Source organism: Oncorhynchus keta, chromosome 27 (assembly GCF_023373465.1).
Source record: "Oncorhynchus keta strain PuntledgeMale-10-30-2019 chromosome 27, Oket_V2, whole genome shotgun sequence".
In the NCBI taxonomy this organism is placed as follows: Eukaryota; Metazoa; Chordata; class Actinopteri; order Salmoniformes; family Salmonidae; genus Oncorhynchus; species Oncorhynchus keta.
The window spans coordinates 6799993-6824347 of NC_068447.1; the positions used below are offsets into that span (position 1 = coordinate 6799993).

Sequence of the window (24355 nt, forward strand, 5' to 3'; positions counted from 1 at the left end):
ATGATCTAATCCATGACGTATATACTTTAGGATATATATACAACCCCAAGATGATCTAATCCATGACGTATATACTTTAGGATATATATACAACCTCAAGATGATCTAATCCATGACGTATATACTTTAGGATATATATACAACCCCAAGATGATCTAATCCATGACGTATATACTTTAGGATATATATACAACCTCAAGATGATCTAATCCATGACGTATATACTTTAGGATATATATACAACCCCAAGATGATCTAATCCATGACGTATATACTTTAGGATATATATACAACCCCAAGATGATCTAATCCATGACGTATATACTTTAGGATATATATACAACCCCAAGATGATCTAATCCATGACGTATATACTTTAGGATATATATACAACCCCAAGATGATCTAATCCATGACGTATATACTTTAGGATATATATACAACCTCAAGATGATCTAATCCATGACGTATATACTTTAGGATATATATACAACCCCAAGATGATCTAATCCATGACGTATATACTTTAGGATATATATACAACCCCAAGATGATCTAATCCATGACGTATATACTTTAGGATATATATACAACCCCAAGATGATCTAATCCATGACGTATATACTTTAGGATATATATACAACCCCAAGATGATCTAATCCATGACGTATATACTTTAGGATATATATACAACCTCAAGATGATCTAATCCATGACGTATATACTTTAGGATATATATACAACCCCAAGATGATCTAATCCATGACGTATATACTTTATGATATATATACAACCCCAAGATGATCTAATCCATGACGTATATACTTTAGGATATATATACAACCACAAGATGATCTAATCCATGACGTATATACTTTAGGATATATATACAACCCTCAAGATGATCTAATCCATGACGTATATACTTTAGGATATATATACAACCCTCAAGATGATCTAATCCATGACGTATATACTTTAGGATATATATACAACCCCAAGATGATCTAATCCATGACGTATATACTTTAGGATATATATACAACCCCAAGATGATCTAATCCATGACGTATATACTTTAGGATATATATACAACCCCAAGATGATCTAATCCATGACGTATATACTTTAGGATATATATACAACCTCAAGATGATCTAATCCATGACGTATATACTTTAGGATATATATACAACCCCAAGATGATCTAATCCATGACGTATATACTTTAGGATATATATACAACCTCAAGATGATCTAATCCATGACGTATATACTTTAGGATATATATACAACCCCAAGATGATCTAATCCATGACGTATATACTTTAGGATATATATACAACCCCAAGATGATCTAATCCATGACGTATATACTTTAGGATATATATACAACCCCAAGATGATCTAATCCATGACGTATATACTTTAGGATATATATACAACCCCAAGATGATCTAATCCATGACGTATATACTTTAGGATATATATACAACCCCAAGATGATCTAATCCATGACGTATATACTTTAGGATATATATACAACCCCAAGATGATCTAATCCATGACGTATATACTTTAGGATATATATACAACCCCAAGATGATCTAATCCATGACGTATATACTTTAGGATATATATACAACCTCAAGATGATCTAATCCATGACGTATATACTTTAGGATATATATACAACCCCAAGATGATCTAATCCATGACGTATATACTTTAGGATATATATACAACCCCAAGATGATCTAATCCATGACGTATATACTTTAGGATATATATACAACCCCAAGATGATCTAATCCATGACGTATATACTTTAGGATATATATACAACCCCAAGATGATCTAATCCATGACGTATATACTTTAGGATATATATACAACCCCAAGATGATCTAATCCATGACGTATATACTTTAGGATATATATACAACCTCAAGATGATCTAATCCATGACGTATATACTTTAGGATATATATACAACCCCAAGATGATCTAATCCATGACGTATATACTTTAGGATATATATACAACCTCAAGATGATCTAATCCATGACGTATATACTTTAGGATATATATACAACCCCAAGATGATCTAATCCATGACGTATATACTTTAGGATATATATACAACCCCAAGATGATCTAATCCATGACGTATATACTTTAGGATATATATACAACCCCAAGATGATCTAATCCATGACGTATATACTTTAGGATATATATACAACCCCAAGATGATCTAATCCATGACGTATATACTTTAGGATATATATACAACCTCAAGATGATCTAATCCATGACGTATATACTTTCGGATATATATACAACCCCAAGATGATCTAATCCATGACGTATATACTTTAGGATATATATACAACCACAAGATGATCTAATCCATGACGTATATACTTTAGGATATATATACAACCCCAAGATGATCTAATCCATGACGTATATACTTTAGGATATATATACAACCTCAAGATGATCTAATCCATGACGTATATACTTTCGGATATATATACAACCTCAAGATGATCTAATGTATATCCATGACGTATATACTTTAGGATATATATACAACCTCAAGATGATCTAATCCATGACGTATATACTTTCGGATATATATACAACCTCAAGATGATCTAATCCATGACGTATATACTTTAGGATATATATACAACCCCAAGATGATCTAATCCATGACGTATATACTTTAGGATATATATACAACCCCAAGATGATCTAATCCATGACGTATATACTTTAGGATATATATACAACCCCAAGATGATCTAATCCATGACGTATATACTTTAGGATATATATACAACCCCAAGATGATCTAATCCATGACGTATATACTTTAGGATATATATACAACCTCAAGATGATCTAATCCATGACGTATATACTTTAGGATATATATACAACCCCAAGATGATCTAATCCATGACGTATATACTTTAGGATATATATACAACCTCAAGATGATCTAATCCATGACGTATATACTTTAGGATATATATACAACCCCAAGATGATCTAATCCATGACGTATATACTTTAGGATATATATACAACCCCAAGATGATCTAATCCATGACGTATATACTTTAGGATATATATACAACCCCAAGATGATCTAATCCATGACGTATATACTTTAGGATATATATACAACCTCAAGATGATCTAATCCATGACGTATATACTTTAGGATATATATACAACCCCAAGATGATCTAATCCATGACGTATATACTTTAGGATATATATACAACCCCAAGATGATCTAATCCATGACGTATATACTTTAGGATATATATACAACCCCAAGATGATCTAATCCATGACGTATATACTTTAGGATATATATACAACCCCAAGATGATCTAATCCATGACGTATATACTTTAGGATATATATACAACCCCAAGATGATCTAATCCATGACGTATATACTTTAGGATATATATACAACCCCAAGATGATCTAATCCATGACGTATATACTTTAGGATATATATACAACCTCAAGATGATCTAATCCATGACGTATATACTTTAGGATATATATACAACCCCAAGATGATCTAATCCATGACGTATATACTTTAGGATATATATACAACCTCAAGATGATCTAATCCATGACGTATATACTTTAGGATATATATACAACCCCAAGATGATCTAATCCATGACGTATATACTTTAGGATATATATACAACCCCAAGATGATCTAATCCATGACGTATATACTTTAGGATATATATACAACCCCAAGATGATCTAATCCATGACGTATATACTTTAGGATATATATACAACCTCAAGATGATCTAATCCATGACGTATATACTTTAGGATATATATACAACCCCAAGATGATCTAATCCATGACGTATATACTTTAGGATATATATACAACCTCAAGATGATCTAATCCATGACGTATATACTTTAGGATATCTATACAACCTCAAGATGATCTAATCCATGACCTATATACTTTAGGATATATATACAACCTCAAGATGATCTAATCCATGACGTATATACTTTAGGATATATATACAACCCCAAGATGATCTAATCCATGACGTATATACTTTAGGATATATATACAACCCCAAGATGATCTAATCCATGACGTATATACTTTAGGATATATATACAACCCCAAGATGATCTAATCCATGACGTATATACTTTAGGATATATATACAACCACAAGATGATCTAATCCATGACGTATATACTTTAGGATATATATACAACCTCAAGATGATCTAATCCATGACGTATATACTTTAGGATATATATACAACCCCAAGATGATCTAATCCATGACGTATATACTTTAGGATATATATACAACCCCAAGATGATCTAATCCATGACGTATATACTTTAGGATATATATACAACCTCAAGATGATCTAATCCATGACGTATATACTTTAGGATATATATACAACCCCAAGATGATCTAATCCATGACGTATATACTTTAGGATATATATACAACCCCAAGATGATCTAATCCATGACGTATATACTTTAGGATATATATACAACCCCAAGATGATCTAATCCATGACGTATATACTTTAGGATATATATACAACCCCAAGATGATCTAATCCATGACGTATATACTTTAGGATATATATACAACCTCAAGATGATCTAATCCATGACGTATATACTTTAGGATATATATACAACCCCAAGATGATCTAATCCATGACGTATATACTTTAGGATATATATACAACCCCAAGATGATCTAATCCATGACGTATATACTTTAGGATATATATACAACCCCAAGATGATCTAATCCATGACGTATATACTTTAGGATATATATACAACCCCAAGATGATCTAATCCATGACGTATATACTTTAGGATATATATACAACCCCAAGATGATCTAATCCATGACGTATATACTTTAGGATATATATACAACCACAAGACGATCTAATCCATGACGTATATACTTTAGGATATATATACAACCCCAAGATGATCTAATCCATGACGTATATACTTTAGGATATATATACAACCTCAAGATGATCTAATCCATGACGTATATACTTTAGGATATATATACAACCCCAAGATGATCTAATCCATGACGTATATACTTTAGGATATATATACAACCTCAAGATGATCTAATCCATGACGTATATACTTTCGGATATATATACAACCTCAAGATGATCTAATGTATATCCATGACGTATATACTTTAGGATATATATACAACCCCAAGATGATCTAATCCATGACGTATATACTTTAGGATATATATACAACCCCAAGATGATCTAATCCATGACGTATATACTTTAGGATATATATACAACCCCAAGATGATCTAATCCATGACGTATAAATGTATTATAACCAAGACATCTGCCATTTTGTCCTCCTCACCTTTGAGCTGTTCTGTGGGGGCCTGTCCATGTGTGTCCACACAGGCATTGATACTCCTGGCACATGTCATTTTCATACAGCCTGAAATATATATGTATATATATATATATATATCAACAGGTTGATGACAACACAATTGAATTAAACTAGCAGATGCTTTAGTGTACACTGGGCATAAAATGAATAGCCTGGTCCCACATTAGAAACAGACTGGCACTCATCCAATAAGGATGGATTGTTGTTTACCCGTAATATCAGAACGTAAGTAAAGAGTAGTAAACAGAGCAAACAGAACTAAACGGGGAGGGACCTACATGGATTTGTCCAATAGAAAATCTTGTTTTTTTCATTGCGAAACATTTCCATTTGGCAACAGACTAAACGTTTCGCTACATAATCGGTGTAATGAATAGACCCATCGTCACAAGCCAGAGGAAAACATTCAGTTCAATTCAAAAGGGGCTTTTATTGGCATGGAAAACATATGTTTACATTTGCCAAAGCAAAAATAAATAGATTAATAAAGAAAAGTGAAATAAACAATCTGAAATAAACAGTAAACATTACACTCACAAAAGTTTAAAAGGAATAGAGTAATTCAAATGTCATATCATGGCTATGTAGTATTTAAACAATGTGATAATAATAGAAGCACTAAAGGGGATGTGTATTAACATAAATATGGGTTGTATTTACAGTGGTGTTTGTTCTTCACTGGTTGCCCTTTTCTTGTGGCAACAGGTCACAAAATCTTGCTGCTGTGATGACACACTGTGGTATTTGACCTAATATATATGGGAGTTTATCAAAATTACATTTGTTTTCAAATTCTTTGTGTGTCTGTGTAATCTGAGGGAAATATGTGTCTTTAATACAGTCGTATATTTGGCACGTTAGGAAGTGCAGATCAGTTTCCACCTCATTTTGTGGGCAGTGTGCACATGGCCTGTCTTATCTTGAGAGCCAGGTCTGCCTACAGAGGCCTCTCTCAATAGCAAGACTATGCTCGCTGACTGGCTCACTGGGTCACTTTGTGGAAAGTCACAAGTTTTCCTTAATTTTCGGTCAGTCACAGTGGCCAGGTATTTTGCCACTTGTGTACTTTCTCTCTATTTTAGGGCCAAAAAGCATTCCAGTTTGCTCGTTTTTTTTTGTTTTTGTTAAATTGTTTAATATGTGTCAAGTAATTATTTGTTTTGTTTGTGTTGCTGTCCTAGGGCTCCGGAGGTGTGTTTGTGAACAGAGTCCCCAGGGCCAGCATGCTCAGGGGACTCTTCTCCAGGTTCCTCCTCTCTGTGTGTGATGGAAGGTTTGGGAATCGCTTCCGTACGTGATGACGTAAATACAACGCGTCACGGACATGTGTCTAGCTAGTTTTCGTAAACAAAAAAAAATAATGTTTGAAAGGATTTACGCCTTGAAGTGATTATATATGGATGATACAGAATACTGTATCTATAATGTTAACTATAGCTACGCCATCCACCCCATTAGCTAACTAGAGTAACTATATGCTAGCTAGTTAGCTAGCATGCTAGCTAGCTCGTTTTTAACCATCATCTTCGCCTTCTCTCAAAAAAAAAGTTTGATATTAAATGGACATTTATTTTAACGACAGGGGGTAGTGCTCTCCGTTTAAAATGTTAAATATTCGCGATTAAATGTGAAAAGAAGGACCGCGACGGACTAAACACGTATGAAGGAATATAGCTAGTTAGCTGACGCCAGTAGATATGCTATAGCCAGTTGTACGAGCTGAGCACACCGAAACCATTCGGCTAGTATTTGCGCCGCGATACTTTGACTTGTTAACCAGCCAGCTATAGTGGTGTCAAGTTGAAGGACTCCATTGTCCGGTGCATTTTGAGTAGTCTGTTCCCCAGAAAATCGCATCGAGTCGTCATCATCATCATCTCTCGAATGGAACGGTGACAAAGATGCTGAAGATTCTCCTTGTCCTTTGTACGCTCGGTCAGAGATTATTTAAATGTTTTTGCTCTGTGCCTGATGATTACATGGTGTAATTTGTTCATTCTGGAACTAGCTTTATTATTTCAATGTGCTCTTTTGATGTAATGAGCAAGTGTCATAACCATTACTGTAAAGGTAATTGCTTTGTACTGTAGCAATGACTCTTCTGCAGTATTTTCACGGTTATAGTTCTAATGTTTTCCTCTCTTCGTTATGCTGTTCCCATACAGGCTGTGCTCTTGCTACTTGGGATGGAGTCGATGCAGAAGGTGAATTGCTCAAAATGATACCCTCTGCAGATGGCGTGTCGTTCATCCGGCTCGTCAACGGGGACAGTGAGTGTTCGGGGCGTGTGGAGGTGCTCCAGAGAAACCAGTGGGGGACGGTGTGTGACCACGGCTGGGACCTGAGGGAGGCTGACGTGGTGTGCCTGGAGCTGGGCTGTGGGCTGGCCGAGAACGCCCTCCGTGGAGCTGCGTTTGGCAGGGGCTCCAGAGAGATCTGGCTGAGGCACGTCCAGTGCTCTGGCCACGAGGCGAGCCTGACGCGATGTCCCAGGGTCCTCCACAGTTACCTCACCTGCACCCATAATAATGACGCTGGGGTGAAATGTTCAGGTGAGACTGAGGCCCAGGAGGAAAGCCTGGTACCAGATCTGTTTAAACAGATCCCCAGGCTACAGGAGACAAGGACACCTATAATAGTGAGGATTGGTTATGGGACAGAAAACATTTCCATGTTGGAATACATATGAACAAACAATGATTAACAATTGATAATTGTGTTTTTTTGTTTGTTGTTGAGACAATGTATGTGGCTAGGAACTATCCTAATGGATATATAACATACCTTTTGTCCCTGACAGGTACACTGTTGATGCCCACCCTGTCCCTGCTCTCCCCACACACTGTCTTCTCTGCCGGGGAGGCGGTTCGCTTCAGCTGTACTGTGCTACTGGGCCACCACCTGAATGACTTCCACCTGTATAAGAGGGGCATAGCCACCCCGTTGGTGACTCAGAGGGTGGACTCTGCCCAGACCAGGGTGGAGCTGACTCTGTCAGACCTGGAGGCTACCCACCAGGGCAGCTACAGCTGTCTGTACAGGATCAAGGGCAGCTCTCCCTCCTCCCTGCTTAGCTCTCCACCCAGCAACTCTATCAACATCACTGTGGGTGAGTTATCTGGGGCCTGTTCAGTTGGATATATAATGGAAGAAAACAAAGCGATTTGCTACGGAAATGCGCTAAAGTTCAGTGTTCATATGTGCAGGATAGATAGTAGTACTGCCCCATTTCACTCCATTTTCAAAACATGTTCTCCTTACTAAACACTTAACCAAAACGACAAAAAGGTATTGTCTGAAGTCCTGACATCTTTCCCAGAATCCCCCCAAAAAATGACTCGACTGTGACTTGTTTTTGTAATTTGGATCTATTCTGTAACTCAATGACGGGGTCAAATTGATCCCCGACCCCCTTGTTTCTCTCGCATCTCGCCAGTGGAGCTGCACACCCCTCGGCACTGGCACAACACGTCCATCGAGGCTCCCACAGGCTCTGTCATCAAAGGCCACAGCTTCAACATCACCTGCTCCACCGAGCAGCAGTACCCTGGAGGTAACTTGATTCATTTATTCGATTCATTTTACAATTTGCCTAGTCCTGAAGTAATTTCAATTGAGATTCTCCAGTCGGTCAAGCTTTTTTCAGTCTTGGGCTAAGCTGTGCACGGGAAAACCGGTCCGTAGAGACTAGAACAAGCAGTACATAGTTTTTTGTAAATGTAGCTATTTAGTCATATTATCTTGTTTCCTTACTAAGGATCTTTCCAGCTGCGTCTGATCCGTTCCAACGGCACGGTACGACAGTCGCTGCCCGCCCTCTCTCCCTTCGTCACCTTCACCTTTTCAAACGCACAGCGCTCCAACGAGGGCTACTATTACTGCCTCTACAAGGTCCAGCTGGGCGGAAGAACCTTCATGTCCCGGGAGAGCCAACCGCTCCCTATCTCCATCAGAGGTGAGGGCATACTAGTCAACATCTAGGGCAGTAGCCTGGTCCATCGGAGGTGAGGCCATGCTAGTCAACATCTAGGGCAGTAGCCTGGTCCATCGGAGGTGAGGCCATGCTAGTCAACATCTAGGGCAGTAGCCTGGTCCATCGGAGGTGAGGCCGTGCTAGTCAACATCTAGGGCAGTAGCCTGGTCCATCGGAGGTGAGGCCATGCTAGTCAACATCTAGGGCAGTAGCCTGGTCCATCGGAGGTGAGGCCATGCTAGTCAACATCTAGGGCAGTAGCCTGGTCCATCGGAGGTGAGGCTGTGCTAGTCAACATCTAGGGCAGTAGCCTGGTCCATCGGAGGTGAGGCCATGCTAGTCAACATCTAGGGCAGTAGCCTGGTCCATCGGAGGTGAGGCTATGCTAGTCAGCATCTAGGGCAGTAGCCTGGTCCATCGGAGGTGAGGCCATGCTAGTCAACATCTAGGGCAGTAGCCTGGTCCATCGGAGGTGAGGCCATGCTAGTCAGCATCTAGGGCAGTAGCCTGGTCCATCGGAGGTGAGGCCGTGCTAGTCAACATCTAGGGCAGTAGCCTGGTCCATCGGAGGTGAGGCCATGCTAGTCAACATCTAGGGCAGTAGCCTGGTCCATCGGAGGTGAGGCCGTGCTAGTCAACATCTAGGGCAGTAGCCTGGTCCATCGGAGGTGAGGCCGTGCTAGTCAACATCTAGGGCAGTAGCCTGGTCCATCGGAGGTGAGGCCATGCTAGTCAACATCTAGGGCAGTAGCCTGGTCCCAGATGTGTTTGTGCTGTATGGTCTACTCCTATGGTTGTTGAGTTGCCAAGACAACACAAACATATTTGAGGCCAGTCTACTAGGGCACCACCTCAGGCCTTGTGGATTGGTGTCATGAGGCCAGGCTACTAGGGCACCACCTCAGGCCTTGTGGATGGGTGTCATGAGGCCAGGCTACTAGGGCACCACCTCAGGCCTTGTGGATGGGTGTCATGAGGCCAGGCTACTAGGGCACCACCTCAGGCCTTGTGGATGGATGTCATGAGGCCAGGCTACTAGGGCACCACCTCAGGCCTTGTGGATGGGTGTCATGAGGCCAGGCTACTAGGGCACCACCTCAGGCCTTGTGGATGGGTGTCATGAGGCCAGGTTACTAGAGCACCACCTCAGGCCTTGTGGATGGGTGTCATGAGGCCAGGTTACTAGAGCACCACCTCAGGCCTTGTGGATGGGTGTCATGAGGCCAGGTTACTAGAGCACCACCTCAGGCCTTGTGGATGGGTGTCATGAGGCCAGGTTACTAGAGCACCACCTCAGGCCTTGTGGATGGGTGTCATGAGGCCAGGTTACTAGAGCACCACCTCAGGCCTTGTGGATGGGTGTCATGAGGCCAGGTTACTAGAGCACCACCTCAGGCCTTGTGGATGGGTGTCATGAGGCCAGGTTACTAGAGCACCACCTCAGGCCTTGTGGATGGGTGTCATGAGGCCAGGTTACTAGAGCACCACCTCAGGCCTTGTGGATGGGTGTCATGAGGCCAGTCTACTAGGGCACCACCTCAGGCCTTGTGGATGGGTGTCATGAGGCCAGGTTACTAGAGCACCACCTCAGGCCTTGTGGATGGATGTCATGAGGCCAGGTTACTAGAGCACCACCTCAGGCCTTGTGGATGGATGTCATGAGGCCAGGCTACTAGGGCACCACCTCAGGCCTTGTGGATGGGTGTCATGAGGCCAGGTTACTAGAGCACCACCTCAGGCCTTGTGGATGGGTGTCATGAGGCCAGTCTACTAGGGCACCACCTCAGGCCTTGTGGATGGGTGTCATGAGGCCAGGTTACTAGAGCACCACCTCAGGCCTTGTGGATGGGTGTCATGAGGCCAGTCTACTAGGGCTCCAGAAACCCAGATGATTATACAAGTAGATGAGTTGGTGTTTAGTTGTAATGAATTATAATGATAAACTCTAATGTAAACTGTTTATACTTTCATATACTGACTGTCTGTCCATCTGTGTTGCGTCCACCCTCACCAGACCTGGAAGATATAAAGTATCACTTCTCATATTGTCTGTCCATCTGTGTTGCGTCCACCCTCACCAGACCTGGATGATATAAAGTATCACTTCTCATATTGTCTGTCCATCTGTGTTGCGTCCACCCTCACCAGACCCAGACCCGGTGTTGAGCCCTATGGTGATCAGCTGGCTGGCGTCTGCTCTGACCTTCCTCGTGGCTCTCCTCATCATCATCATCATCGTTGCCAGAGTGCTCTGCAAGAGGGAGAAGAAACCCTCGGAGCTAGAGAGAGAGACCAGAACCTGTGAGTCCTTGTCACGTATAATTCCACTTCCCACTCCTAGCTTTAGCCTAGAATCCAAGTTTGGGGTCTGGTTCCATTTCCAGTCAATTCAGAAAGTAAAACCAATTCCACATTTTCCTCATTGAAAAAGTATTGAAGAGAATAGGAATTTTATTGTTCTTCCTGAATTGAAATGGAATTGACCCTAACCCTGCTGGAATCTAAACTGATATGCATAGAAACAATGGTGAAACAATGGTGAAACAATGGTGAAACAAAGCATATCAGTTTGTATTCCTGGTTGTCTTCGCTTACCACTGTCAAGGTCATTTAGAAGAATCCTCCTGTATTTAACCATGAACACACTGACACGTCCATTTACATGTCTGATTTGACCAACAGGTGTGGAGAACACTTACGTTGCCTTGGCAATAAAATTGTGAGTTGGGCAGTTGCTATGTTTTTGAGAGAACCATTAAAGATGGAACCATGGAGAGACATTCCCGAGCTGACAAACCTTCCTGAAGGATGGCTCTGAAGCACAGGTGGAGAAGACACAAGAGCAAGTTATTCGAAAACACGACGAAGGAGACATCGACACGAAATGCCTCAATCTCTCAGCATCTACTAGTAGTAGTACCTGGTAGAATCCTGCATTAGAACATGACAGCAGCACTTGTAGGTAGAGTAATTGTTAGGTCATCATCTATATACCAGGTACACTGTAATAATAAACACTACAATCAACTATGAAAAGGGCGTTGACTATAATGACCCTTTCTGGACACATTGGCCTTTCTGGACCAGTTCTCAGGTCAGCTACAACTGACAATGATGGACATGAAATAGAACACTGTGTTCCAATGATTTAAAATATCCAATGTAGCGGTTTTTATCTCTCAAATCATTTCTGTGTAACAATTAAGTACTTTACTGTGATTTGTTTTCAAATAAAAAATGATCAAAAATAAACAAAAAAAAATAGCTTATTTTGCAAAGAATTTCTCAAGCAATAATTTTTCTAGGACTGTCTGGGAGTGGTCTGAGTGTAGAAAAACGAGAACTAGTTATTAGTGTTAACTAATATACCGCCTAGTGATGCCACCAGGCAGGTCAAATCTCCATCCCACCAAAAACAGGCTGAAATTTCAGGCCATCTTTTCAAACAGCACTTACACTAAAAGGGCATTATCATTTTCGCAGTATTATTCCAACCTCAATGTGGAAATATATATTATATTATATATTATATATATTATTATTATTATTATTATATTATATATATATATTATTATTATTATTATATTATTATATTATATATTATATATATATATTATTATTATTATTATATTATTATATTATATTATATATATAAAACACAGGAAAATCACATTTTAAATGTATGGTTGGGCCTTTAAATGATGGCTGAATAAGACTGATGGTCAACAAGAGAACAGTGGACACTTGTTGGACTGAAGAAAGATTCACTTAGGTTTGTCAGCTCTGCTCCTGAATGGAGTAGTTTGATAGCCTGGTCTCAGGTCTGTTTGTGCTGACTTGCCACTGTTGGTGAGACAATAACAACAGAAGTGGGTAAGACGGCACAAACCGATCTGGGACCAGGCTAGAAGTTTGATACTGGTACTAAGACTTTAAGTTTGACTGTGAAACATAATTTAGGTTTCTTGTTAATGTGTTTACACAATTTGTCTAATTTTATTAAAATACAGCACAGTAAATTAACAGGGGACAACATCAAGGATAATGAATTCTTGCTTTTACAGATTGTGATCTATGGTTAAGAGAAATGTCTAATGTTGCAGCTATAGGAGTTGGCAAGGTAGCACGAACAGATCTGGGATCATCTTACTGATAGTTGTGACGTTGCCTCGGATGCCCAGGCTTCGCTCCATTTGGAAAGATGGCTTTGAGACCCGTTGGGACGTCCATCTCAGAGAGAGACCCGTTGGGACGTCCATCTCAGAGAGACCCGTTGGGACGTCCATCTAGAGAGAGAGACCCGTTGGGACGTCCATCTCAGAGAGAGACCCGTTGGGACGTCCATCTAGAGAGAGACCCGTTGGGACGTCCATCTCAGAGAGAGACCCGTTGGGACGTCCATCTCTGAGACCCGTGGGGACGTCCATCTCAGAGACCCGTTGGGACGTCCATCTCAGAGAGACCCGTTGGGACGTCCATCTCAGAGAGACCCGTTGGGACGTCCATCTCAGAGAGAGACCCGTTGGGACGTCCATCTCAGAGAGAGACCCGTTGGGACGTCCATCTCAGAGAGAGACCCGTTGGGACGTCCATCTCTGAGACCCGTGGGGACGTCCATCTCAGAGACCCGTTGGGACGTCCATCTCAGAGAGAGACCCGTTGCGACGTCCATCTCAGAGAGAGACCCGTTGGGACGTCCATCTCAGAGAGAGACCCGTTGGGACGTCCATCTAGAGAGAGACCCGTTGGGACGTCCATCTCAGAGAGAGACCCGTTGGGACGTCCATCTCAGAGAGAGACCCGTTGGGACGTCCATCTCTGAGACCCGTGGGGACGTCCATCTCAGAGACCCGTTGGGACGTCCATCTCAGAGACCCGTTGGGACGTCCATCTCAGAGAGAGACCCGTTGGGACGTCCATCTCAGAGAGAGACCCGTTGGGACGTCCATCTCTGAGACCCGTGGGGACGTCCATCTCAGAGAGAGACCCGTGGGGACGTCCATCTCAGAGAGAGACCCGTTGGGACGTCCATCTCAGAGAGAGACCCGTTGGGACGTCCATCTCTGAGACCCGTGGGGACGTCCATCTCTGAGACCCGTGGGGACGTCCATCTCAGAGACCCGTTGGGACGTCCATCTCAGAGAGAGACCCGTTGGGACGTCCATCTCGGAGAGAGACCCGTGGGGACGTCCATCTCTGAGACCCGTGGGGACGTCCATCTCGGAGAGAGACCCGTATGCCCTCTGTAGTATCTAGAATCTATTGGGGTTTTATATTTCACCCGTTTATGAATTACCACATTCACCGATATCACTAAGTGGATATCACTGTGGAGCTGGGAACAAATGGCAAAGAAAAAAGGATTTCTTCCATTCTGTTATCACAGGTTATATCTTCTACTAGTTAATACTACTAACCTCTAATTTTCCATTCTGTTATCACAGGTTATATCTACTACTAGTTAATACTACTAACCTCTAATTTTCCATTCTGTTATCACAGGTTATATCTTCTACTAGTTAATACTACTAACCTCTAATTTTCCATTCTGTTATCACAGGTTATATCTTCTACTAGTTAATACTACTAACCTCTAATTTTCCATTCTGTTATCACAGGTTATATCTTCTACTAGTTAATACTACTAACCTCTAATTTTCCATTCTGTTATCACAGGTTATATCTACTACTAGTTAATACTACTAACCTCTAATGAAATAAAGAAATAGCAGACAAATTGATACAAAAACATTTATTTTTAAAGTTGGAGAATCCTATGAATGACTCAATGGCTGGATAGAAAATAGTACATCTGAACAGTTGCTGTCCTGCTGAAGGTATTTTCATTTGTAAACTGGGTCTGTCCTAAATGGCATCCCATTGGCTATATAGGACACAGCCTGTGCTTATAAACATTCTTGTGTGACCAAAGTGATCTCCTCTGATAAAACAGACAAGTGTCTGAAAACTTTAAAAAGTTACTTTGTTACAAAATGATACTGCAGGTGTAGAAAACTAAAAAGTACCGGTGGCATGAGTTCATCTAACAAAACCACAACTCACATTACATTTAAAAATGACCATACACCGACCACAGCAATTACAGTTCTAGAAATGTATGGATAGAAATCATTAACAGTTCAAAATGCTACCGTACGTCATTTAGAACGGTATTGTCCCCCACAATTAAATGGGGGGCTATGGATCTGTTTACAACTTTAAAAAACGTCATTTAGAACTTTAATACGTCATTTAGAACTTTAATACGTCATTTAGAACTTTAATACGTCATTTAGAACTTTAATACGTCATTTAGAATTTTGTAAAGTCATTTAGAACTTTAATACGTCATTTAGAATTTTGTAAAGTCATTTAGAACTTTAAAACGTCATTTACAATTGTGTATCGTCATTTAGAGTTTTGTAACGTCATTTAGAGTTTTGTAACGTCATTTAGAGTTTTGTAACGTCATTTAGAGTTTTGTAACGTCATTTAGAGTTGTATCGTCATTTAGAGTTTTGTAACGTCATTTAGAGTTGTATCGTCATTTAGAGTTGTATCGTCATTTAGAGTTTTGTAACGTCATTTAGAGTTTTGTAACGTCATTTAGAACTTTAGCGCCAGGTGGGCCGGGGTTCTCCTGAGGGGTATACCGGTACTACAATGCAGGATCCATGAGTTAGCCAGCTAACTTCCAGAAATAACTAGAGATTTTCCAGTTAAACTTAGATGTGTTTTTCTACATGCTCTCTACATTTACTGTGGGCCGCGGGCTCTCTGCATTTACTGTGGGCAGCGGGCTCTCTGCATTTACTGTGGGCAGCGGGCTCTCTGCATTTACTGTGGGCAGCGGGCTCTCTGCATTTACTGTGGGCCGCGGGCTCTCTGCATTTACTGTGGGCCGCGGGCTCTCTGCATTTACTGTGGGCCGCGGGCTCTCTGCATTTACTGTGGGCCGCGGGCTCTCTGCATTTACTGTGGGCCGCGGGCTCTCTGCATTTACTGTGGGCCGCGGGCTCTCTGCATTTACTGTGGGCCGCGGGCTCTCTGCATTTACTGTGGGCCGCGGGCTCTCTGCATTTACTGTGGGCCGCGGGCTCTCTGCATTTACTGTGGGCAGCGGGCTCTCTGCATTTACTGTGGGCAGCGGGCTCTCTGCATTTACTGTGGGCCGCGGGCTCTCTGCATTTACTGTGGGCCGCGGGCTCTCTGCATTTACTGTGGGCCGCGGGCTCTCTGCATTTACTGTGGGCAGCGGGCTCTCTGCATTTACTGTGGGCAGCGGGCTCTCTGCATTTACTGTGGGCAGCGGGCTCTCTGCATTCACTGTGGGCCGCGGGCTCTCTGCATTTACTGTGGGCCGCGGGCTCTCTACATTTACTGTGGGCAGCGGGCTCTCTGCATTTGTGAAGATGAAGACAGTACTGTTACCCCACAGTAGAAGCACCCCAAAGTAGTCACCATCACCATCTAGTCATTACACAGGAGGAAATGTTACAGCTTTCCTTTCACCAATAGTAAAAGTTCCCAGAACCCAGTCACCTTAAAGAACATGCAAAAAGAGTTAAAAGATATAAAAAAACAGGCATAGGAAGTGTCATTATATATATATAACTGGGTCATATTCATTAGGACACACGTAATGAAACATTTTTACAAAAACATTGTCCATCAGAAAACGAGTGACTCTTATAGCTCAAGAACAAATAGTACTTCCCCATTTTTGGACCGTTTCGTGCCTAAAGAACATATCCCAGATTGACATTTATTTGTAAATGTTTTGATCATTGGATTCTGTTAAAGGGGCTACTCTCTGCAGACTCCATGTTAGTGAATATGAAGTAGAGGAACCCGGCTAGGACCAGGAAGACCAGAAACTGGACCCAGAGAGGGATCAGTCTCCCAGAAGTCGTTGTGTTTTCCTTCTTCACAACGCCACTTCCAGACTTCACCACAGGCGTTGGTTTGGAGTAGGATGAAGACGACGGTGTGTTGTAGACATGGGGCCTGAAAACAGGTCTCAAACATGACTACATTCATCCATGTGATCAGACCAGCATAGTAAAAGCAGGCTCTTTAGTTAGAGGGAATAGGTCTGTTTGTATACAAAGCCTTCTGTAAGTAACATGACTACTATTATTACCCAGAGTCCATGCAACGCATGTGGCTTGTTAAGCCCCATTATCAACACTATTATTACCCAGAGTCCATGCAACGCATGTGGCTTGTTAAGCCCCATTATCAACACTATTATTACCCAGAGTCCATGCAACGCATGTGGCTTGTTAAGCCCCATTATCAACACTATTATTACCCAGAGTCCATGCAACGCATGTGGCTTGTTAAGCCCCATTATCAACACTATTATTACCCAGAGTCCATGCAACGCATGTGGCTTGTTAAGCCCCATTATCAACACTATTATTACCCAGAGTCCATGCAACGCATGTGGCTTGTTAAGCCCCATTATCAACACTATTATTACCCAGAGTCCATGCAACGCATGTGGCTTGTTAAGCCCCATTATCAACACTATTATTACCCAGAGTCCATGCAACGCATGTGGCTTGTTAAGCACCATTATCAACACTATTATTACCCACCCATTACCCAGAGTCCATGCAACGCATACAGCATGTGGCTTGTTAAGCACCATTATCAACACTATTATTACCCAGAGTCCATGCAACGCATGTGGCTTGTTAAGCACCATTATCAACACTATTATTACCCAGAGTCCATGCAACGCATGTGGCTTGTTAAGCACCATTATCAACACTATTATTACCCAGAGTCCATGCAACGCATGTGGCTTGTTAAGCACCATTATCAACACTATTATTACCCAGAGTCCATGCAACGCATGTGGCTTGTTAAGCACCATTATCAACACTATTATTACCCAGAGTCCATGCAACGCATGTGGCTTGTTAAGCCCCATTATCATTCCTGGACGGATTTAGGCTTGACATAACAACAGGGTTGAGTACTAAATTGACTCAAGACATTTCAGCTTTATTTTGTATTCATTCGTAAACATTTCTACAAACATAATTCCATTTTTACATTATGGAGTATTGTGACGTCATTATGGAGTATTGTGACGTCATTATGGAGTATTGTGTGTAGATTGAGGGAAAAACAATTGCATACATTTTAGAATAAGGCTGTAACGTAACAAAATGTGGAAAAGGTCAAAGGGTCTGAATTACTTTCCAAATGCCTTCCGAAAGTATCCCCACCCCTTGACTCTTTTTACAGCCTTCATTTTAAAATAGATTCCATGGAGTCGTCGTATTGTGTGTAGGCCAGAGACGACGACTCCATGGAATCTATTTTAATCTACACACAATACTCCATAATGACATCACAATACTCCATAATGACAAAGCAAAAACAGGTTTAGAAATATTTGCAAAATTTCATTTTCATTTCATTTAATATATTAAAAAGAAAAAAAGGAAATATCACATTTCCATAAGTATTCAGACCCTTTACTCTTTACTTTGTTGAAGCACCTTTGGAAGAGACTACAGCCTTGAGTCTTCTTGGGTATGTCGCTACAAGCTTGGCACACCTGTATTTGGGGAGTTTCTCACATTCTTCTCTGCAGATCCTCTCAAGCTCTGTCAGGTTGGATAGGAAGCGTCACTGCACAGCTATGTAAATGTCTCCAGAGGTTTTGGCTCTGGCTGGGCCACTCATTTTCAGGTCTCCAGAGGTTTTGGCTCTGGCTGGGCCACTCATTTTCAGGTCTCCAGAGGTTTTGGCTCTGGCTGGGCCACTCATTTTCAGGTCTCCAGAGGTTTTGGCTCTGGCTGGGCCACTCATTTTCAGGTCTCCAGAGGTTTTGGCTCTGGCTGGGCCACTCATTTTCAGGTCTCCAGAGGTTTTGGCTCTGGCTGGGCCACTCATTTTCAGGTCTCCAGAGGTTTTGGCTCTGGCTGGGCCACTCATTTTCAGGTCTCCAGAGGTTTTGGCTCTGGCTGGGCCACTCATTTTCAGGTCTCCAGAGGTTTTGGCTCTGGCTGGGCCACTCATTTTCAGGTCTCCAGAGGTTTTGGCTCTGGCTGGGCCACTCATTTTCAGGTCTCCAGAGGTTTTGGCTCTGGCTGGGCCACTCATTTTCAGGTCTCCAGAGGTTTTGGCTCTGGCTGGGCCACTCATTTTCAGGTCTCCAGAGGTTTTGGCTCTGGCTGGGCCACTCATTTTCAGGTTGCCTCCAGGAGTGACGCACGGCATTCAGGCCAAAGAGTTCAATCTTGGGTTCATCAGACCAGAGAATCTTGTTTCTCTTTCGGTGCCTTTTGGCAAACTCCAAGCGGGCTCACATTTGCCTTCTACTGAGGAGTGGTGGTTCCAAACTTCTTCCATTTAAGAATGATGGAGTCCCCTGTGTTCTTGGGGACCTTCAATGGCAGGGTAGCCTAGTGGTTGGACTGTTGACTGGAGGGTTGCAGGTTCAAACCCCGAGCTGACAAGGTACAAAACTGTCATTCTGCCCCTGAACAAGGCAGTTAACCCACTGTTCCTAGGCAGTCATTGAAAATAAGAATTTGTTCTTAACTGACTTGCTTGGTTAAATAAAGTTTTTTTTTTTAAATGCTGCGGAAATGTTTTGTTACCCTTCCCCAGATCTGTGCCTCGATACCATCCTGTCTCAGAGCTCTACGGACAATTCCTTTGACCTCATGTCTTGGTTTTTACTCCGACATGCACTGTCAACTGTGGAACCTTATATAGACAGGTGGGTGCCTTTCCAAATCATGTCCAATCAATTGAATTTACCACAGGTGGACTCTAATCAAGTTGTAGAAACATCTCAAGAATTCTCAATGGAAACAAGATGCACCTGAGCTCAATTTCCAGTCATATAGCACAGGGTCTGAATACTTATGTAAATAAGTTTCTTTTTTCTTTTTATGAATTTGCAAAAGATTCTGAAAAACCTGTTTACTTTGTCATTATGGGGTATCGTGTGTAGATGTGAAGAGAAATAGTTTATTTAATCCATTTTAGTATAAGGCTGTAACGTGGGAAAAGGAAGGGGTCTGAATACGTCATGAATGCTGTGTACCAAAGGTACTATCAAGTGGTACAGTGGACTACCGAGTGTATATGAATGAAGGATTACATGTCAGAGAAGCAGAAATCACATCTCTGAACAATTAGCCTGGTTTCAGATCGGTTTATGTTGCATTGCCAGCTCCTATTGGTTGTTTTCGGCACAATAATGACCATAGGACTTGGCAACACCGCAACAGATCTGGGACCAGGCTTTTAAAACATTTATTACACATGAACAATGTGAAATCTGTCTAAACTAGACTTACTCATCAATGTACGGTCTTCCACTGCTGTACTCTGGTCTTGATCTCGAATAGAGTTTACTGGAGAGAGAGAGAGAGAAAGACAGAGAGAGAAAAAGACGGAGAGAAAGACAGAGAGAGAAAAAGACAGAGAAAGACAGAGAGAGAAAAAAAGACAGAGAGAGAGAGAGAGAGAAAAAAAGACAGAGAGAGAGAGAGAGGAAAAAGACAGAGAGAGAGAGAGAAAAAAAGACAGAGAGAGAGAGAGAGAGAGAGAAAAAAGACAGAGAGAGAGAGAGAAAAAAAGACAGAGAGAGAGAGAGAGAGAGAAAAAAAGACAGAGAGAGAGAGAAAAAAAGACAGAGAGAGAGAGAAAAAAAGACAGAGAGAGAGAGAGAAAGACAGAGACAGACAGAGACAGACAGAGACAGACAGAGACAGACAGAGACAGACAGAGACAGACAGAGACAGAGAAAGACAGAGAAAAAGACAGAGACAGAGAGAGACAGAGAAAGACAGAGAAAAAGACAGAGAGAGAGAGACAGAGACAGAGAGAGACAGAGAAAGACAGAGAAAAAGACAGAGAAAGACAGAGAGAGAAAGACAGAGAGAGAAAGAGAAAGAGAGAAAGACAGAGAGAGAAAGAGAAAGAGAGAAAGACAGAAAGACAGAGAGAGAAAGAGAGAGAAAGACAGAAAGACAGAGAGAGAAAGAGAGAGAAAGACAGAAAGACAGAAAGACAGAAAGAGAGAAAGACAGAGAAAGAGAGAAAGACAGAAAGACAGAGAAAGAGAGAAAGACAGAGAAAGACAGAGAGAGAAAGAGAGAGAGAAAGAGAGAGAGAGAAAGAGAGAAAGAGAGAGAGAAAGAGAGAGAGAGAGAGAGAAAGACAGAGAGAGAGAAAGACAGAAAGACAGAGAGAGAAAGACAGAAAGACAGAGAGAGAAAGACAGAAAGACAGAGAGAGAAAGACAGAAAGACAGAGAGAGAAAGACAGAAAGACAGAGAGAGAAAGACAGAAAGACAGAGAGAGAAAGACAGAAAGACAGAGAGAGAAAGACAGAAAGACAGAGAGAGAAAGACAGAAAGACAGAGAGAGAAAGAGAAAGACAGAGAGAGAAAGAGAGAGAGAGAAAGAGAAAGAGAGAGAAAGACAGAGAGAGAAAGAGAAAGAGAGAAAGATAGAAGCTTTGATACATTTTATTGGTCCACATACTCATCCACCCGGTCCCTCTCACCCGGCCCCTCTCACAAACACTGAATAACATGACATTTACTAATGCAAAGCCATCTGTAAACATACTCATCCACCCGGTCCCTCTCACTGTACTCTGGTCTTGATCTTGAATAGGGTTTACTGCAAAGAAGAGAGAGAAAAGCTTTAATTAGTTGTATTGGTCCACTTTAAATCAACTGACCACAAAAACACTGAATAACATGACATTTGCTAATGCAAAGCCATCTGTAAACATACTCATCCACCCGGTCCCTCTCGCTGTACTCTGGTCTTGACCTCATGTAGGGTTTCCCATCTCCAGAAAGACCCTCACTTCTAACCTGCAAATATGAGAAACAGAAGAATATTGATGGTTATAAACTGGGTGGTTCAAGCCCCGAATGCTGATTGGCTGAAAAATAATGCATTTTTTTACTGTCCTAATTGTGTTGTTAACCAGTTTATAATAGCAATAAGGCCATTCAGAGGTTTGTGGTATATGGCAAATATACCACGGCTAAGGGCTGTGTCCAGGTGCCTAAGAACAACCCTTATCCGTGGTATATAGGCCATATACCACACCCCCTGTCAACAAAAGAATATGTTCTAGAAGCACTCGTGTCTCATTGCTTAGACATTCTGTCAACAAAAGGACATGTTCTAGAAGCACTCGTGTCTCATTGCTTAGACATTCTGTCAACAAAAGGACATGTTCTAGAAGCACTCGTGTCTCATTGCTTAATTAGACATTCTGTCAACAAAAGGACATGTTCTAGAAGCACTCGTGTCTCATTGCTTAATTAGACATTCTGTCAACAAAAGGACATGTTCTAGAAGCAACTGCAAACAAAATAATCAATACTTACTGGTGTCTGGTAGGTGACATAGGTGACTTCTTCCTCTGAAATTAAGAAACAAAAGTAAACCAACATTACCGAGTTCCACTTTCTTATTTACATTTTTATTCAATCTTTATTTAACTAGACAAGTCAGTTAGGAACAAATTCTTATTTACAATGGCGGCCTAAAACCGGCCAAACCCTATCCAGGGCGACGCTGAGCCAATTGTGTGCCGCCTTCTGGGACTCGTTATCACGGCCGGGTTGTGATACAGCCCGGGATCGAACCAGGGTCAGTTCCTTAGACCGCTGCGCCTGTCGGGAGCTCAGTTCAGTCTAATGGTTGATATGCATAAAGTAGCCTTGTGTTATCATGCATGTCTAACTTACGGTCCTCTCTGTAGAAGGTTCTGTCTGGGGATGGTTTTGTCACAGTGACCTTGGCTTTGACCATGGCTTCTGTCAGCTTCTTCTCATACAGTGGTCTTGTAGTGTCTACAACGCAGAAATGTTAGGTGTGGGCTCAGTAAATGCAATTTAAAACCATAGTTACACGACTATTAGAATATCATCAGTACATTTGAGACTGTCTGGTCATAGACATCTAAGTTAGTCTATTAAGCAGGCCTACTCAGACTAGGAAGCTAAACTAAGCTAAACTAAGCATACCCAGCCCATGTATTGTAACTTTAAAACATAGGCTGGCCTCGCCAACTACACGCCATGATTAACGATGGCTTTCGCGGCAATAAAAACACATGTATAATAAAACTAGTGTGGGAGGACTGGAGCTCTGATGTCACATAAAATTAAGTTTTTATACAACAACAACAAACTAGGGATTTCAACTGTGTAAAAGCGTGTTATTCTTTCATTTTCTGTGAAGTCGGAGCTGCAGTCCGCCCACACTAGTCAACGCTCAACTCCATAGTAAAATCGTGGAGCTAATTGAAACAACTCAAAGCTTGACTTACCAACGACAGGACCATGCTTAATTCCATACTCATCCAGCAGGTCCTTGATTTCTTGGTCAGATTTATTGCGCAGTGCGGCCATACTGTCGGCGATATATTTGTAGCTACTCTGACTGAAACAGACAATTTCTCGTGTTGACTTACAGTTTCATTTCCAAAAATCAAGCTTCTGTCCCCACCCACTTCCACACAACATTCCTGTGTTACTTCCGGGTCCTCTTTGAACATCGCATTTAAACTGTGACAGCGCCCTCCTCTGAATTTCCTGCGCGTTGGCAACAGTCACATCGTTACCAGATAATTTATACAATAAGATGTACACTTCTGTGCAAAATACAAGGCTTTTTCTGTATCCGTGATGACAACAACAAAAACGACTGACGCTTAAAGTCGAATGGGACTTTAAATATACCCCTTTATTATCCTCAAAACAGATAAAGACATGATAGAGATGATGCCATGATAAATATACCCCTTTATTATCCTCAAAACAGATAAAGACATGATATAGATGATGCCATGATAAATAT

At 41.5% G+C, this 24355-nt stretch overlaps 3 protein-coding genes and 1 long non-coding RNA gene across 12 annotated transcripts; 1 reads left to right on the forward strand and 3 right to left on the reverse strand.

Annotated features, from left to right (window-relative positions):
* Window positions 1–6796: 6796 nt before the first annotated feature.
* Window positions 6797–12749, forward strand: si:ch211-150o23.3 (uncharacterized). Of its 2 annotated transcripts, none has more exons than XM_035761989.2 (7): window positions 6797–7449; window positions 7680–8066; window positions 8315–8623; window positions 8951–9067; window positions 9272–9469; window positions 11636–11788; window positions 12170–12749. In XM_035761989.2, exons 1-7 carry the CDS (start codon window positions 7416–7418, stop codon window positions 12208–12210), a joined length of 1239 nt encoding a protein of 412 aa, XP_035617882.1. In that variant the 5' UTR covers window positions 6797–7415; the 3' UTR covers window positions 12211–12749. The 2 variants fall into 2 exon arrangements, with proteins under 2 accessions (XP_035617882.1, XP_035617883.1); XM_035761990.2 differs by having other exon boundaries at window positions 6797–7440.
* On the reverse strand, window positions 9886–11359 carry LOC127912392 (uncharacterized). Of its 7 annotated transcripts, none has more exons than XR_008082226.1 (4): window positions 11270–11359; window positions 11172–11220; window positions 10535–11073; window positions 9886–10485 (listed from the first exon to the last, which is right to left on the reverse strand). It is a non-coding gene; the product is annotated as an uncharacterized LOC127912392 (long non-coding RNA). The 7 variants fall into 7 exon arrangements; XR_008082228.1 differs by lacking the exon at window positions 11172–11220 and having other exon boundaries at window positions 9887–10485; window positions 10535–10975; window positions 11025–11073; XR_008082229.1 differs by having other exon boundaries at window positions 9887–10485; window positions 10535–10975.
* A 2475-nt stretch (window positions 12750–15224) lies between the features above and the next one.
* Window positions 15225–24026, reverse strand: LOC127912393 (emerin-like). 2 transcript variants are annotated; one of them, XM_052481425.1, is made up of 7 exons: window positions 23826–24023; window positions 23242–23346; window positions 22879–22913; window positions 22271–22353; window positions 22100–22153; window positions 20821–20877; window positions 15225–17494 (listed from the first exon to the last, which is right to left on the reverse strand). In XM_052481425.1, exons 1-7 carry the CDS (start codon window positions 23905–23907, stop codon window positions 17272–17274), a joined length of 639 nt encoding a protein of 212 aa, XP_052337385.1. In that variant the 5' UTR covers window positions 23908–24023; the 3' UTR covers window positions 15225–17271. The 2 variants fall into 2 exon arrangements, with proteins under 2 accessions (XP_052337385.1, XP_052337386.1); XM_052481426.1 differs by lacking the exon at window positions 22100–22153 and having other exon boundaries at window positions 23826–24026.
* Window positions 16227–17208, reverse strand: LOC127912609 (myosin light chain kinase, smooth muscle-like). The gene is made up of 2 exons (XM_052482627.1): window positions 17145–17208; window positions 16227–16957 (listed from the first exon to the last, which is right to left on the reverse strand). Exons 1-2 carry the CDS (start codon window positions 17206–17208, stop codon window positions 16227–16229), a joined length of 795 nt encoding a protein of 264 aa, XP_052338587.1.
* Window positions 24027–24355: the final 329 nt, after the last annotated feature.